At 30.8% G+C, this 16,830-nt stretch overlaps 2 protein-coding genes across 3 annotated transcripts; both read left to right on the top strand.

Moving 5' to 3' along the window:
* Window positions 1-1,254: 1,254 nt before the first annotated feature.
* On the top strand, window positions 1,255-5,519 carry LOC126682752 (cytochrome c1-2, heme protein, mitochondrial-like). The gene is made up of 8 exons (XM_050378502.1): window positions 1,255-1,398; window positions 2,894-2,964; window positions 3,218-3,438; window positions 3,922-4,201; window positions 4,283-4,354; window positions 4,633-4,749; window positions 4,841-4,906; window positions 4,991-5,519. The coding sequence occupies exons 2-8, from the start codon at window positions 2,908-2,910 to the stop codon at window positions 5,105-5,107; spliced, it is 930 nt and encodes a 309-aa protein (XP_050234459.1). The 5' UTR covers window positions 1,255-1,398; window positions 2,894-2,907; the 3' UTR covers window positions 5,108-5,519.
* Window positions 5,520-12,255: 6,736 nt separating this feature from the next.
* On the top strand, window positions 12,256-16,635 carry LOC126682452 (uncharacterized). Of its 2 annotated transcripts, none has more exons than XM_050378154.2 (2): window positions 12,256-13,522; window positions 16,552-16,635. In XM_050378154.2, the coding sequence occupies exon 1, from the start codon at window positions 12,598-12,600 to the stop codon at window positions 13,489-13,491; it is 894 nt and encodes a 297-aa protein (XP_050234111.1). In that variant the 5' UTR covers window positions 12,256-12,597; the 3' UTR covers window positions 13,492-13,522; window positions 16,552-16,635. The 2 variants fall into 2 exon arrangements, with proteins under 2 accessions (XP_050234111.1, XP_050234110.1); XM_050378153.2 differs by lacking the exon at window positions 16,552-16,635 and adding an exon at window positions 14,339-14,934.
* Window positions 16,636-16,830: the final 195 nt, after the last annotated feature.

Genomic DNA, 16,830 nt, shown 5'->3' with positions numbered 1-16,830 from the left:
AATTTTTACACATTCTTAAAATATGTATTTATATACTAATATATTATAAATGTATAATAATATTAAATTCTAAAATATAATATATATATATATATATATATTATTTTATATTAGTAATTTAAAAAATATGTAAAATTTATAATTTATATTTAACATTTATTGAAAAATATTTTTATGCACACACGTGCGCTCGCGCACATGAAAGTATAAGTAATAAAGTTTAAAAATTATAATATGAGATGTTTATTAAAAAAAACTAATCACATGTAAATTTTAAAATATATTTATATTTGTACTAAAATATTTCTAAATTTAAATTTAAATATAATTATCATAATATATATTAACATACTAGTTATATGTAAATTTAATATTATATAATATATTTCTTTATAATTGAGGGAGGAGGAGCGTTTGTGAGAAGAATTGAATCCACGATCTTAACAGTTTTGTTGTCCAATATTTTTACCATTTGAGCAACAACTCTTTGATTATTATATAATATTTTTATTAAAATAGATGTAGTTTATTATTATTATTATTATTATTATATTCTTAGTAATGATAATATTATTATATATTTATAATATTTCAGTATATACATATATATTTTAAAGAATGTATAAGAATTAATAATTTATATATGTTATTATTGATGGAAGAATAATTTTATATTTCAAATACTATATATATAATTTACATGGTATTTTCTGAAATTATAATGAATATATACCTTTATTAAGGTAATAATATAATTGTCTAAAAAATAAATATAAAGTTAAATGTTTTATAGGGTTATATTTGTCCGTTTTAAAAAGTATGATGGTTTTTTTGTACCTCGTATTTATAAACTTAACGGTGTTAAGATTTTGTTAACGGCAGTGGGTTATTTATACCAAAAAATCGAGTTCGGGTGGTTATATGTACTTTTTTTAGTACAATGGGCTATTTGTACCAACTGAAAAAATTCGATGGTTTTTTTGTACCTTCTGCCTATTTTTTATTTTTTTGTACTTTTGTAAATATTATTAAAATTTTTGTAAATGAAAAAAATCAACATGTAGTTTTGTAATTATTTTCATTTTTTTGGTAAATGGTGTAATTTTCTCTAAATATATGGAGAAAAAAAGTACCCATGTAATTTGGGCCCAAAAAAGGCTTACTTCTATAATTAAACCCGCTTTCTAGCCCAGCTTCAAAGCCCAAGTAAATGATTGACAAAAAATTGAAAAATCAAAAATGAAAAGGGGAAGCTCGGTCATTAATGTTTTTGCTTAAATTGTTAAGCAATTAGTGAGTGGTGTTTAATTGTGTTTGGTGTTCATAAAAATCAAATAATTTTGGATCGATGAACTGCGGCTGCTCTTATTGACCACTTCCTTTCTCCAATCCCTATCTGTAAGTTCTTTCTTCCTTTTAGATCTGATTTCAATTTCAGGTTTTGATTTCTTACATTTTGTATTATTGTAGTGAAAATATGTTGCCCTGCGATCTAATCTGCTAAATGCATGTCTAGTTTTCTGATAGCTTTTCCATTATCTGGAATTAGGTCCGGAATAGAATAGTTACTCCGTATAGAATTTCTTTTCTTTGGTTTACGGAACAGTAACTCGTTGGAATTGCTATTCCATGATTTTGTAGAATTAGTACTTCTCTCAAAAAGAATTGTTATTCCATTTCATGAACCAAACATAATAGCGTTAGGGTAATATAAAGTTATAATTTTTATTTAGTCCTGCTGTTGGAAAGGAATTTAGGTGGGAAGTCTTGTGGCTAGTCTTATAGTCTTTCTATATAGTTTTGAGAAATTTATCATTCATCTGGTAAAGGTGTTTGTGTTCATCTGCCAATATGGGATTGTTGTTTATTATGATGTTAATTGCAAGAATGATTTGATGGGAATTAAGAAGCTATAATATTTTTATTGTTTTTCTACCTTGAGGATATCCAATCATGAAATCTTTGTGTCCTCGTGAAAAAAAAGTGAAATTCTTGATGAGAAATGCTCTTTTTTACTTTTTTGCTTTCTTTTGATGGTGGAAATCATTGGTTTGCATAACTTCATGGCTGTAATGCATTGAGGAAGCTGCACTTTCTATGGTTTGGAAATGTTTTCGTTTTTGAAATTTTTAGAAACTCATATGAAATATTTGAGCACAAGGTGAGGTGGCTACGTGTCTTTTTAAGTTCAATGGATGTTTGCGTGTGGGAGTGCGTTAAGAAAATAAAATAATTGTCGGAGGCTCACCCAACAATTTGAATTTTTAGATGGATTGTTAACTTAACAATATCCAAATCATTTATTTAATTAATTGTCATAAATATATAGTAATTTATTTGCATCTTCTTTTACAAATAAAATTTGATATATATGTATATATAAGGACATCTCTATACTTTTATTATTTATATGTTTTCCGTTTCTTATAATTCTTAAAAAGGCCATTTTGCCGTTTTTATTTTCTGTTTCATTTCTGTTTTCCTTTTCATGCAACATAGCTTCTTGGTATTGATAATCATAGTTATAGCTGTTTCAGTTTAAGTATTGGTTGGGCTAGGAGTGACCATTGATTAAATTTAATATGGTTGAGATTCATGTGAACGCAGTGCTTACTGCTTTATCCAACGTGGGTCTAGCTCACCTATGGAACAGCTTGAAAAATCTTTATCGAACTTGGTTTATCCTTGTTCTACATCTTCTCTTTTGATTTAATTAAGTGTTGTAGCATTTTAATTCTTTGTTTTTAGATACGCAAACATTATGGTTGGTCGTGGCTAGATATATGTTGAGTCGGATGTAGTTGTGAAAATGTTCATTTATGCTTCTTCAACTTATTGTTGTTTAGTATTTTCTTGTATTTACATTATTCTTATATTTTTAAACTTCTTACAGAAATATTCAGTAAAATGGGTGGAGGAATAATCCACCAGCTTTTAAGAAGGAAACTTCAGTCACGCTCTGCTGTAAGAACTATTTCCCTCTTCAAATTGCTTTGTTGTGTATCTACATGCTCTTTAGGTAGCACATTTTGTCATATGTTTTCATCCTAGGAATATCATATGGGATGGTACTTTGTCTGGCCTGTATTTGATTGATTGTGATTTCATCTTCATAGTTAAGATTAAGTCTATTGATACTGACTCTGGTATGCACTTCTTAGATTGCTTTTAGGTTGCAGAATATCAATTGTTTATACTTTATCATTTTCCTTTGCAGGCTGCTCCTTTTTCATCTATCTTCGCTTCGAAGAAAGTTCCTGATGATGCTGGATCTGTCGGTTCAAAGTCTTTTAAAACATTTGCACTCATCGGGGCTGGTCTTTCAGGGTTTCTGAGTTTTGCAACCATAGCTTCAGCTGATGAGGCAGAACATGGCTTAGAGTGTCCAAGCTATCCATGGCCTCACAAAGGCATTTTGAGTTCATATGATCATGCTTCGTAAGTATGATTTTTCAATCTTTTTCTGAAGTTGTGCTTACGCAAGCTCACAGCACCACTCACTTTATAAATCTTTATTGGTTATGGATCCAGTCTAGTCTCATCTTACTTGTGCTCCTGTGATCAACCTCTGGTATCTTTTGACTTCTTGTAGTGTCTCTAAAGTATGGAACTGCTAGTTTAGATGTTCTTTATAAAATCTATGAGGTTGTTTTGATAAACCCAGATAAATTATCTGCCCTTCGTGCGTGTTTATCATTATGCTATCGGTAGATGGACAAAAGCCCTTGACATTATTTTTTTCCTTCCTTTCTCCCCCTTTTGTCTATTCTGTATGGTGATTGTTAAGTGTCCTTTAAAATACAATATAAGGGCCTTATCAAAGTAATGTAGGTTATCGACATTCCTTTAGAATAATATCTATGATTTATTCAGATAATGTAGTTTCTATGCTGTGACTAATGGGACATTCTTCATTCGCAGGATTCGCCGTGGTCACCAAGTTTACCAGGAAGTCTGTGCATCTTGTCACTCCATGTCCCTGATATCATACCGTGATTTAGTGGGTGTTGCATTTACAGAAGAGGAGGTGAAAGCTATGGCAGCTGAGATTGAGGTAGTTGATGGGCCTAATGATGAGGGTGAGATGTTTACCCGTCCTGGTAAACTCAGTGATCGTCTTCCTCAGCCATATGCTAATGAACAAGCTGCTAGATTTGCTAATGGAGGTGCCTATCCTCCAGATCTTAGTCTTATCACAAAAGTAATTCCTACCTTCTCTTCTAGAATTCTCCCAAAGTTCCAATAAACATTTCCAGAAGTTCCTTACTTTTTTCTTTTGCAGGCTCGTCACAATGGTCAGAACTATGTATTCGCTCTGTTAACTGGTTATCGTGATCCTCCTGCTGGCGTTCAGGTAAGGTTCTGCCTGTCTCTTTCTCAAAATGGTTTTTGCAAATGAAACAAAAAATTTGAACTTCATGTTTTGTGGAAAAGTAGGTATTGCAACTATTTATGCTTGTAATTTACATAACGTGATAGATTGAATTTTTTGTGAAGTACATTAACAGAATCATCTTAATTCTTGAAAAAGCTTTGATGGGATGCATGATGCATTTTTTTAGTTTCTTTAATGTTTTGTTTTAATTGCTTGGGAATTAACTTCTCGAATATTTATAAATTTGTTTACTGTAGATTAGAGAGGGGTTACATTATAATCCCTACTTCCCTGGAGGAGCTATTGCCATGCCTAAAATGTTGAATGATGGTGCTGTTGAGTACGAAGATGGTACCCCTGCAACTGAAGCACAGGTGTGTTTGCTTTCTATAGACAAATTATGTATTGCTCGTGTTAGATTAGGTGCTTGGATGCAAGTGTTGAACTTACTTGTTTCTAATGCAGATGGGGAAAGATGTTGTGTCATTTTTAACATGGGCAGCAGAACCAGAAATGGAAGAAAGGAAATTGGTAAATCTTCAAATCATGTTTACATTAGCTGATATTAATGTTTACGTTTTTTTATACCTGTTGTGATATGTCTTTATGATGCAGATGGGTTTTAAGTGGATCTTTGTACTCTCATTGGCATTGCTTCAAGCCGGATATTACCGGCGCATGAGGTGGTCAGTGCTCAAGTCACGGAAGCTTATTGTTGACGTAGTCAACTAAAAGCTTCCAGTTTGTTTCAGACTCAGAATTGCCAAATAGTTAGTCATATAAATTGGCTTCCGATATGGAAAATCGGTGGACAATTGTAATGGTGATGGAGTGATCTGAAGAATCCTTTTTGTTCGTTTTTTGTTGAATTGAGGAAGAAAATAAGGTACTCCATTTACGCAACGCATTGTTGTGTGGCTCGCATAATTTTTTTTGGTTAGATTCCTTTTTTTAATTTTATTACAAATCTGAAGTCATATATTCTTCTGCTTAGCTTGCTATTGCTCCACATTTTGTGCAAAGTTGATAAAATCATGTATTGAAAGGTAAGCCTATGTACCTGACTTTTGTTATGTCATTTTAGCTAAACATGTTCAATAAGTTAATGGTTGAGATTAATAGCAGAAATTTTCACTTGGCTGCACTCTCTTCTATTCCTGAGAAGCCTAAACAACAACGATTTTTGGTTGCTGAAATTAGGGGGATGTTTGCCATTCAATTTGATAGCATCATATATGTGTTTGTGGATCTTGCCAAAGATGTTTTCATTTAAATAAGATTGGATTTACATTGTTATTTGATAATTTAATTCTAAGATTATGGCAAACAAGGTTATTATAAAAAATGGAGTTTTGTTAATAGTTAATAAATTTAATTTATTTAATTTAAATAAGAAGCTTTCTTATTAATTTTTAATTTTTTATAAATATATCCATTAATTTCTGATTTTAAAGGAAAAATGTCTCAAAAACTACTGAATTTTAAACTTTTTTTTTTTATCAATTATATATAAAATCGCCATATCGTATTTTACATTTTCAACTTTCAATTATATTATAAATTTTCAATTTCAGATGATAATTTACTCCATTGATGAAACCATCCAAAACAATTAAATATGAGGATAAAATTAGTATTTTTTTCACTTGAAAAAATTCAAATAAATCCTTAATCTTTAAAATCTAATTTAAAACTAATTTAAAATATTTGATTAATCTAACTACATCCAAATAAATTTATTAAATATATAATTAAGTTTTGAATTTCATTATTTTTTTTTTAAAACGGCATATACTCATCTCGACATTAAAATCACTCTCGACCATGATGCCGCCCTCCTTCGACCTTGCAACTCCCGCTGTAATTCGATTCATTGTTCGTGTTTGTCAAGACGAATTGGGTTCGTGACGAACTGAAGACGACATGTTCGTCCTCCCATAGAGAAGACATACTAGATCTAGGTCGAATCATATCTGGTTGCGGGTCAACGGGCAGTTGTGCGGTCGGAAGAGGGTTGCGGCGAGGTCGGAAGAGGGTTGCGGTGAGGTCGGAAGAGGGTTTTAGTGTCGAAAGTGCTCATAAAAAAATTAGTAACATTAATTATATTAAATAAAAAGGTATTATTTTTATTATTTGGATTTGTGGGAAAACAAGTTTTTTTTTTGTACTATTCGCAACATTAAAAGCTATATATATATATATATATATATATATATATATATATATATATATATATATATATATATATATATATATATATATATTCTAAACATGAAAGCTTATTAAATTTTTTTCGAGTAAAAAAGAGATCAATTTAGTATTTTAGGGTACAATTGAAAATTGAAAACGTATAAAGTCGGGTGTAGCTAAAAAACGTTTAAAGGTCGGTGTTTTTGAGACATTTTGTCTTTTTTATCACTTCAAGTTTATTTTTATATTATTTAACTATAGAGATCTTTTTAATATTTCTAAGCTATTTGAATATTATTTTAAATTTAAGCTCTTAATTTGAAAATGACGATTTTGCACTTTTTTTTGGTCAAAGATGAATTAGATTCATTTATAGGAAAATAGACTACATGAGTCTCGATGACGATTTTGTACTTGATTATTGTAATGTATGAAAATCTTGATAAAGTGTGTTTTTTGGTTACGTAAACAATTGTGTATTCTATACCGAGAAATTAGGGAGTGGCTCCCCCTCAAATCCAAAATCCCTTCATTTCCCTCAAGTTCACTTAGATGAATGACACATAAGTAAATTTTAATTTAATGTGATAATTTTATTATCAAGTTGCTTATGTGTAGTTCATCTAAGTGGATTTGAGGAAAATGGAGGGAATTTTGAATTTGAGGAGAGCCATTCCCGGGAAACTCCTAAAGAAGTTTTCAAAGCGGTCGTTTATAGAAATTATAAAAACTAGTTTCATGTTAAGAAACTTGTTGTCTTAAAAGTATATTACCTTAAGTTACTTATAATACTTCTTTTGTTCCGTTATTATTATCCTTTTTCTTAATTTTTTTTATTTTAAAATATTTGTTTGTTACAAATTTTTTAGATTTAATACTTTAAAAACCCCTGACCTTTTAGCCGCTTTTCAATTCTACCATGATGTTGAAAACTGGTCAATTTTATTCTATTTCGTATTTTCTCGTTTCAATTGTACCCTAATTTTTAAATTTTTCACAATTTTTTTTATTTAAATGATGAAATCATTTAATTAACTAAGTTTATAGATAAAATTAAATTTATTTTCATTCAAAAAATATAAATAAATCTTTTATTTTTAAAAACAAACTAAAAACCATAATCAAATTTAAATTAATTTAAGTAAATCTAAATAAATTTTCAACATATACAATTAATATATGCTAGACATGAAAAAGACGTCAATTTTATATTGCATGGTACAATTGAAACACAAAAATACAAAATAGGGTAAAATTGATCAATTTTCAACGTCAGGATAGGATTGAGAAGGGGCTAAAAGGTCGGAATTTTTTGAATCATTAGGCCAATTTTTTTATGAAAAATTTAAAAAATATTTTCATTATTACCCTTTATTTATTTAGTGGAATAGAGATGACACTGATTAACGTATAAACTTTTAATATATCTATATAAGGTCATTTTTTTCATTTATATAAAATTTTAATTATTTTTGTAATATGGACGTTTTATTAAAAATGAACAATTAAAAAAGAACAGAGTATTACCTAAAATAATATTACCTAAAACTCTATTATGTTATGCACAATTAGTGGTGTACATTCGGTTAAACCGAATCGATCAAACCAATTTTTTGATTCTTGTGGAAATCAAACTGAATCAAAATTCTGAACAAAAAAATTAATTTTTCAAACCGAACCAAACCTCGGTTGGTATGTTTGGTTCGATTCAATTTTTTTGGTTTGGTTTACGTTTAAAAGTAACTGAAATCTTTTTATGATCAAAACCAAACATAATTGACCAACTAAAATTATTCTACAATTACAAACCGAACCGAACTAAATTTGTTGGTTCAGATTTTTAGTTTCGGTCGACTTCTGCGCACTCTTATGCACAATCTACAAATAAAAACTTTTTTTCTTTTAGAAAATTGTATTTTTTATAATTCAGGTTATTATTTATTATGACTTGTAATCTTAACTATATTCAAATAATTCATTTATTAATTTTCTAAACATATAATAATTTAGTTAGATGAATTATTTATTTTTGTATAAATAGAATTTTATAGCTTTTATAATTTTTTATATTTATAAATATATTCTCACTCTTTTTTACTATTGATACATTTTATCCACGTATTCATTTTTATATTTTGAAAAATCCATTTATCTATTTTTGTTTTCGATTACCGTATTGATTTTTATTTTCATTTTCATTTTCGTGCAACGATAGATTATTATCCATAATTTGAGAGTTCATTTTCGTCTAACTGGCTATTAATTTGTCAAGAATTGTTAGGGGGCATAAACAAATTTTAAGGTCGTCTGAAAAAATTAGCATATTAAATTCATCAAAATTCAGAAAATATTTTGTGGTGGGGACGTTGATAATGTAATACTATGAAATATTGTGAAAATAGAAATGTGATTGGTGGGTGATCGGAGGACATAAGGAGGTCTGTTTTAAGACTCAGACAGTGACTTCAAATCTTTCCTAAGATCCGATTCGTCATCGGACCATCCACGCGTCCTCATCCCAACACCCTTTCCCTTTTAGCTCACCAACATTATATGCTTTACCAACTCGCACCTCCGCCAATGTGGGCCTAGCTTAAAGGCTAAGGCACCTCTAAGTGCATCAAGAGGTTATGGGTTCGAACCACGCCTCGGTAACTAACAACTAACAAATGAGACTCGAAAGAGTCGATTTCCACCTTTGATAAAAAAAAACTCGCACCTCCAATTTGGTGCCTTTCACATGGTTTTTTTGTATTTTCACACACAAGTTTAAATACCCAAATGTTTCTAAATAATTTTTTTCTTATTATTTGAATCATATATATTAATATTTTATATGTTATTAACTTTAAATTTGAAGTTCATTGTTATTTTTGAAATAACTTAAAAGAATTTCAACTTATATCATAATTGAAACATAAATTTAAATAATTATCATTTAAGCACACATAATTATTTAATTTTTAATATACATGATATCCTCTCTTTAAAATAGATAAAGTGGAGCGGGGTTTGGGGGCCGCTCTCTCAAGGTTTATGGGTGACTTCTCGATCTGAAAATGATTTGAAAAATGGAGTCGTCACCTAGTTCAACTAGGAAATGCCTTTTAATTGACTAAATAACCTTATTCGCCTCCGATAAGATTATCGTGCATTGGATCAAAAACTAGGGTTCGTGGACCCTCCCGAAACTCTTGTGCTTGGTGTTACCGGTTTTATTTACTGGACATATTCGCATTTATCTCATCTCAACAGTATATGCAGTTCACAGGATATGAAAGCTGTAAATAGACATGTATGAAAGTTGGGCCTGATTTGGAGTCCAGATGAGCCTGGAAACTTGTTTTGAAGTTCGAATCGAAGTCTGGAGAATCTGGGAGGCGATTCTAGAAAGCTGATGATGAAAAACATGGTTCCAATTTAAGATGCCGGCGCTGGCAGGTTATTGTGGCGGCGCCGTCACTTTATTCCGGCGGCGCCGTCGGTTTCAGTGGTGGTGGGGACGGCGGTTCGTCGGCAGGTTTAGAGGTCATTTTGTTTTGCTTCGTTATCACTCGTTTGAACTCTGTTTCTCATGCAAAACTAGTCAAAATCACATAAAATTGAATAAGGAATCCAAATATGGCATTTACAGAGTGTTTCAAGCTCATTTAAACAAAAATATTTTTTGGGCAGCAAGTTCGAAAATTGTTTTTTCATGGAAAATAAGCTCGAAATTACACCTAGCATGCATTTTAAGAGCTACAATCTACTGGGTTTTGAATTTAAACACATTAAACATATTAAATCAGTCATTAACATGCTTTTTCATCGATTTCATAACAATTTGGCAATTTATATGATTAAGCTAAATATACAATTTTATAGCTAAAATTGACACATAAGCTAACATACACCCTAAAACACCAGCAATTATGATATTCATGGCATGTTATTTAATGGAAAAATCAAAGGAATGATATAGAGGGTCCTCAAAATTATCGGTCTGAATCCTTGATTCGTTTGCTGACGAAGTGGACGCGGAATCCAGCTTCGAATCCGTGCGGATGTTGCGCTCTTAGAGAATTCACACGTATTAGTGTTTCAGGACTGGAGATTTGTGTGTGTGATGTGTAATTTTCGGGTTTGCTACACTAATGGGGGAGGCGAATTTTTAGCTCTTTTCTAGGGTTTGTGTGCCACCTTTAGTCAGGCTGACTTAAATATGTATTTATAGGAGAATGGATGATATAAGATTAGCTTAAAGTTTTCTAGGGTTTAAACTGTTAAGTGATATGCCATGAAGTATTAGAATTAGCTTTAAACTCTATTTTTTTTAAATTAAATTCGTATTACAACTTGATGGATAAGTAAAAGAGTGCTAAAAGCGCGTTTTGGTGTCCGAACGTGTTAAAAAGATTCTTTGGGCCATATAGGTTTGGTCATGGTCAATTCCGGTCCGTAAAACTTGCAAATTGGCTCATAAACTTCTAACACATTGCAATTATAGTCCAATTTCCGGATTTAGATAACAATCTATTTGGATTTTTATGGGCTATTTATGCCTAATTGTTTTTTAATCTTCCAAGTTTACAACTCTGCACAGATTACGCCTGCTTAGATTCCAGCAAACAAATCGAAAGCTCGTCACCCGGACGGATTTCTCTGAAAATCATCATTGGACGTTTCAGTTTTTTATCACTTTTTATCTGTCCGAAAAATATGTATCTACAGAAGTGTTATTTGATAAATTTTAAATTAGCATACTTAAATTAAATATTTAATGTAATAAAAATTAAAGAAAAATAATGTTAAATTTATAATTGATAATTATAGTTACTATAAAATAAACAGGGGCAGACCAAGGAAGAGTTTATGGTAGACATTTACTTTATTTTTTTATTCTTAAAAAAATATAGAATATAATAACGTAATTTTTTGCTTTAAATTTTACAATATTATCTATTAAAAAAAATTATTTTATCGATTTTACTATTTTATAAACTTTCAATTTATGATACCATTTTTGATCCGCCAGTGTTTTTAAGTAAATACACTCAATTTTAATTTGTGTCATTTTTATTTGTATAAATTGAAACAGTATAAAATTATTCAATTTTATAACTTTTGAAAGATTTATCATGAATATTAAACTCTGTAGATTACTAGGCTTTTTTCAAATTACAGAAAGGTCACTAAATTTTTTTTTATTACAAAATGGATATTGAACTATATCTTTTATTACAAAAATATTTATGTTGTTACAAAATGAACACTAAATTTTTAGTGAATTATAAAAAAGTCAATGGATAATATCGTTTATTACAAAAAAGGTCACTGAACTATACATGTTTCTTTTTGTAATTTTGGCTTGCCACGTAAGTAAAAAATATTGCGTTTTTGCATAAAACGCAACGTTTTATATGACTGAAGCTCTTTGTAATAAAAGGTATAATTTAATGACTATTTTATATTAAAAGTTTCTTTAGTGATGTTTTTGTAATTTGAGGAAAGATTAGCGAGCTACAGAGTTTAATATGCGATCTATCACGCGCCAAAATGAGAATGGGGAAGTAGAAAAGAGTTTGATGAAAATAACTCCAATTCAACAAAAAAAATCCAAATAACTGGTTGCAACTTAATACCATTCGACCACGTATGCACTTTCTCGAACCTATGCTCACTCCCCACTTTTACTTTTACATACAATATCCCAAATCAAAGCACCACGTGTCCCTCCTTTCGATAATATAGCGACGCGTACGTATCACCTATTGGCTGAAACAATGCCCTAATATAAAAAGCTAATTTGTCTCAAATATTATTCAGTGCGTGGGGTCCATTTAAATATTTAATCTGTGAACCAATCATCTTTTTTCACTGTTTCAGAAGAAGTTGCCCTAGACACGTGGTGCTTGTGTACCCTAGCCACCGTGAAACGTTATGATTATCGTCAGTTTGCTCTCTCTCTCAGAACTTTGTATTTGTTTTTCTAGAGAGAGAGAGAGAGTGAGAGAGTGATAGTTTGCTTTTCCGGTGGCGGTTGAGCTGTCATGGATGGAAGCGATCGGTGGCGCGTGGTTTCTTGCTCTCAGGAAAAAACGATAATCAATCCGATAATGCTTAGATTCCGTCCGATTGCACCGAAACCGGTGGGGAACGGATCAGGCTTTTCCGACTGTTGGAATAAGAATAGTTTGGTTATGAGTAATGTTAGGACTAAGAGAAAGTATGTTAAGGTTAAAAAGAGGACTGAATTTAACTACAAACGAAGAAGAGACAAAAATAAATCAGTTTCATCGTCAGATCTTGAAAAGGAAGATGATCGGACGGAGGAGAAGCTTTTTACGCTACAGTTACTACCGGAGAAAATCGTTGATGACGAAGTTAAGGATTCGTCAGGATCTTCCGGTAGCAGTGCGGTGGTTATAAGCAAAGATTATCATGAAAAGTCAGATCTAACGGCGGTAACTTCGTTTAACTACTTGAGCAACAAACAGAGGAACGGAGAAGCAGATCGGAGGGTTTTGGAAACGGTGGTGACGGTAGAAAGCGTGACAGACACGTGCATGGATGAGTTGGTGTTAGGGGTGGGAAGTACGGACGTGGAGAGAATGAAGAATCTAGAGAAGGACACGTGTCCAGGGTTTATATCGGACGGTTCAAACAGAGTAGAGTGGGTTAATGAAGCGTACAAGAAGATGATAATGACTGGGAATGAAGGAGAACAGAATATTTCAGCAGTGAGGTTGGTGATAAAAGAGAAGGTACTGCCACATCTGAATAACCGGGCAGCATTTACATGCTGGGTCAGGTTACAGTACACGTGGCGGACGGAGAAGAATATACAGATGGTACCGTGTGATGTGTGGAAGATGAGCTTCGGCGGATTTGCATGGAGGCTGGACGTTAAAGCAGCTCTGAGCTTGGGTGTCTATAAATCATGAACATGGAGAAATTAATTCCATTCCATGTCAGGTAATTTATTAGTATCTTTTTCAAAATAAATGCTGGAAGATCAGCAAGAAAATTAAGTAAGATAAAGGTAAAGATTGTGTTTGTTATATAAAAAAAAATTCTAGAAATGCAAATGTTGATAGGTGTGTGTCTATATACATAACAACTGGTTGAGAAAAAAAAACAGTATTTGAAGGATTGGTTCATGGGGAAGTTATGAGAGAATCAAAAGATGGAGAAGAACTTGGTTGTGACACGCAGGAGGGGGAGGTCACCAACTTTTTATTTTTTTATTATGATAAAAAAATAAAAAGAGAAAAAACGAATTTGAGACTTTAAGATGAATTTCACTCATTTTAAAAAAAAAATAGGATGAATTTCACTATATATACAATAATAGAACGTTTTATTTGGGTTTGTCAGTTTTTTTTTCTTTTCGATAATTTGGGGAAGGGGAGGCGTTTGTGGAAGGAATTGAACGGACAACCTAACAATTTGATGCTTAATGCTAATATCATTTGGACTATAGGTCATTGGTTTTGGGTTTTGGGTTGTCAGTTGTCAGTTTGATTGCTAAGCTTATCTTTATATGTATATTACTATATCTATTATGTTTCCAAAACATATTACTGTAAGCTTTTGCGTGTTGTGTATATTCTTCTCATTATATATAAAATATATATGGAAAAAACCAGTATTTGAAAAAAAGTTTTCTAAACAGGCTGTAGATGCAGTTTTCCTTTATATTTTAGGTGATTTTCCATATGCGAAATGTGCATGCTTGGCCACAAATATAGCTTGAGGCAATTTTTACATGCTTTTTTTTAATTTTTTCAGAAGGGGCGGATTTTTGGCGCTCGTGGAATGATTTGATATGACAATTTTAACATACGCTGCCTAGCACATATACCATTTGAACTTTATAGTTCATTGGCATTTTTGGAAGTTTTTCAAACTTTAGTGTTTGTTGAAAGATTTCAATTATTGAAAACAAACAAAATATATTTTATATATCAACATAACTATATATAGATGGAGACATTTTGAAAAAGTAGTTTCTTAATTATATTATTTAAAAAATGATTTATAGTTAACCTATATTTAGCATTGATAAGATAATATAAACTATAACATAGAATTGAGAAACCCTTATAAGAAAAAAAAGAATTATTTAAAAAAAATTATAAGAAATGATTATGTTTTAAGGTAGGAAGAGAATGACATAAGCATTTTGGATAAATTTCCTATGAAATAGCAGGGATTCTATGGTCTAATGGGAAATTCTTGATTAAATACGATTCGTGGTGGATTTTTTTCACATTAGTTAAATTCATACTTTAAATATTGTAGAATTGGGATGAATATCATATGAGTAATAATTTTCCATATGTGGAAATATAATATCTGAGTAAAAGATCAATCTGATTTTTAAACTTGTGTTCAAAATTAAATAATTTGATGTTAGTTATTTCAATCAATTGAATACAATACTCTCTATTTTTTATTAATTAAAAGTAAAATTATATAATATGAATAAATTCAAAAAGAAAGATGATCCAGTTTTTGGCTTTTCCTTTTTTTATCATATTATTTCCGGATTTTACCTTCTCCTATTAATATTTAAAATAATATTCATTTTTAGTGTCATTTATATAAATGTTGTTACTGTGTTGCTAAAATAATGTCACTATAAGCCATATTTATTGTAGTGAGTTTAGATAATTTACCTAATGGGATTAAGTAGAATTTCTATTGGTGCTCTATTATATCCAAATCTATCCAAGCAGTGTGATTGTGATGATACTGATATTTTACTGTTTTCATTTCTCCCACAATCTGTATAAATAACCAGTATTTTTTTTGATGAATTATAAATAAATAAATAAATATATAAATAACCAGTATTACTGTTCTTTTTTTTAAATAACCAGTATTATTGTTAAGAGAGTATACTTTTTATGTATTATATTCTTACAGTTCTCTAAATATTTATATGGTAATCCATCTGGTCTACATTTCATTTGTTTATCTAATGATTTTTGGAAACTTTAAAGATTTTTTTCTTCTCCTCTATGGTATTTATATCTGGAATTGTAATTGGTTGATTATGCTAGCTTCTCTTTAGAGGGCCATGACGCCATAAATATGCTATATGGCTCAATCCACGCGTCCTCTTCCCGACACTTCCTTCTTTATTCTATGCCCACTCTCATCCCTTTACCGTGAAAATTACCTCTCCTTTCATCATTATTTCACTTATTTATTTGTCTTTTTTTTATAATTACTTTGTTTTTTGGGTTGGTTGATCCCTGTCTATAACAAAAAAAATTTCATTTTATGGTATTTTTATCAAGAAATATGGTAAATAAATAGGGGTGTGCAGTATTCGGTTAAAACCGAATTAACCGACTAAACCAAACCGAAATTTTAATTTGGTTTGGTTTTTGGTTAATTCGGTTCGGTTTTTATTTTTAAAAAATTTGGTTAATTCGGTTCGGTTCGGTTTTGGCTATGGAATTTCCGAATTAACCGAACCGACCGAAATAACCGAATTATATATATTAATTGTGTTATTTTTGTAATTTTTTAAAAAAAGTTAAGGTAATTTTGTAACTTTTTTAGAATTTAGTTACTAAAACCCCTAAAATTGTACTTAAATTATAAATTAGTATTAAAATTATTGTTTTTTATTTTTATTTTTTATTAATTAATTTTAATAAAATTTGGTTTTTTGGTTAACCGAAATAACCGACCGAACTAAAATATTATTTCGGTTCGATTTCAGTTCGGTTTCAATATAATTCGGTTCGATTTTAATTTTAGAAATTTCTAATATTTCGAGTTCGGTTAATTCGGTTTTGGTCGGTTCGGTCACACACCTCTATAAATAAATAAGCAAATATTGAAGAATTTGATTGAGGTGGTGTTGACGATGGAGGAAGCAAGTGAGGGAATTAAGCAACAAACACAAAAATTATAAGAATTACTAATAAAAAGACACCACGTGTTGCCTCATCGAACCTAACCAAAAAGCAATATTTCCACTTCAGTGAACAGTAGCACGACAATCAACGCAAAACGCTACGTGTCTTCCTCTTTCGGCCACTCAAGGACACGCTCTCTTCTCTTATTGGTCTAATTCAGTGGGTCCACTCTCCAAAGCCACCTTTTCATGGGTCCACCTCTTCGTTTTTCACCCAATCAATTTTTTTACCCTTGCCCTAGACACGTGTTAACCTCTCACACCTTCATTATTCTACTGCCCCTTCGATTATCGCCTGAGCTCCCGTCCTTAAAAAGTGAGAGAGAAACCAAAAAGGAATATCTGT

This window comes from Mercurialis annua, linkage group LG5, assembly GCF_937616625.2.
Source record: "Mercurialis annua linkage group LG5, ddMerAnnu1.2, whole genome shotgun sequence".
NCBI classification, from domain to species: domain Eukaryota; kingdom Viridiplantae; phylum Streptophyta; class Magnoliopsida; order Malpighiales; family Euphorbiaceae; genus Mercurialis; species Mercurialis annua.
The sequence above is the reverse complement of the archived record's forward strand: the minus strand, read 5'-3'. Positions and strand labels throughout refer to the sequence as shown.

What these genes read in the sequence shown, in the direction of transcription:
- LOC126682752 (XM_050378502.1), top strand. Translation starts at nt 2,908, where the DNA reads ATGGGTGGAGGAATAATCCACCAGCTTTTAAGAAGGAAACTTCAGTCA. An exon ending in AACTTCAGTCACGCTCTGCT is followed by an intron (nt 2,965 to 3,217) that starts GTAAGAACTATT and finishes TTTCCTTTGCAG; the next exon opens with GCTGCTCCTTTTTCATCTAT. An exon ending in ATCTTAGTCTTATCACAAAA is followed by an intron (nt 4,202 to 4,282) that starts GTAATTCCTACC and finishes TTTCTTTTGCAG; the next exon opens with GCTCGTCACAATGGTCAGAA.
- LOC126682452 (XM_050378154.2), top strand. Translation starts at nt 12,598, where the DNA reads ATGGATGGAAGCGATCGGTGGCGCGTGGTTTCTTGCTCTCAGGAAAAA.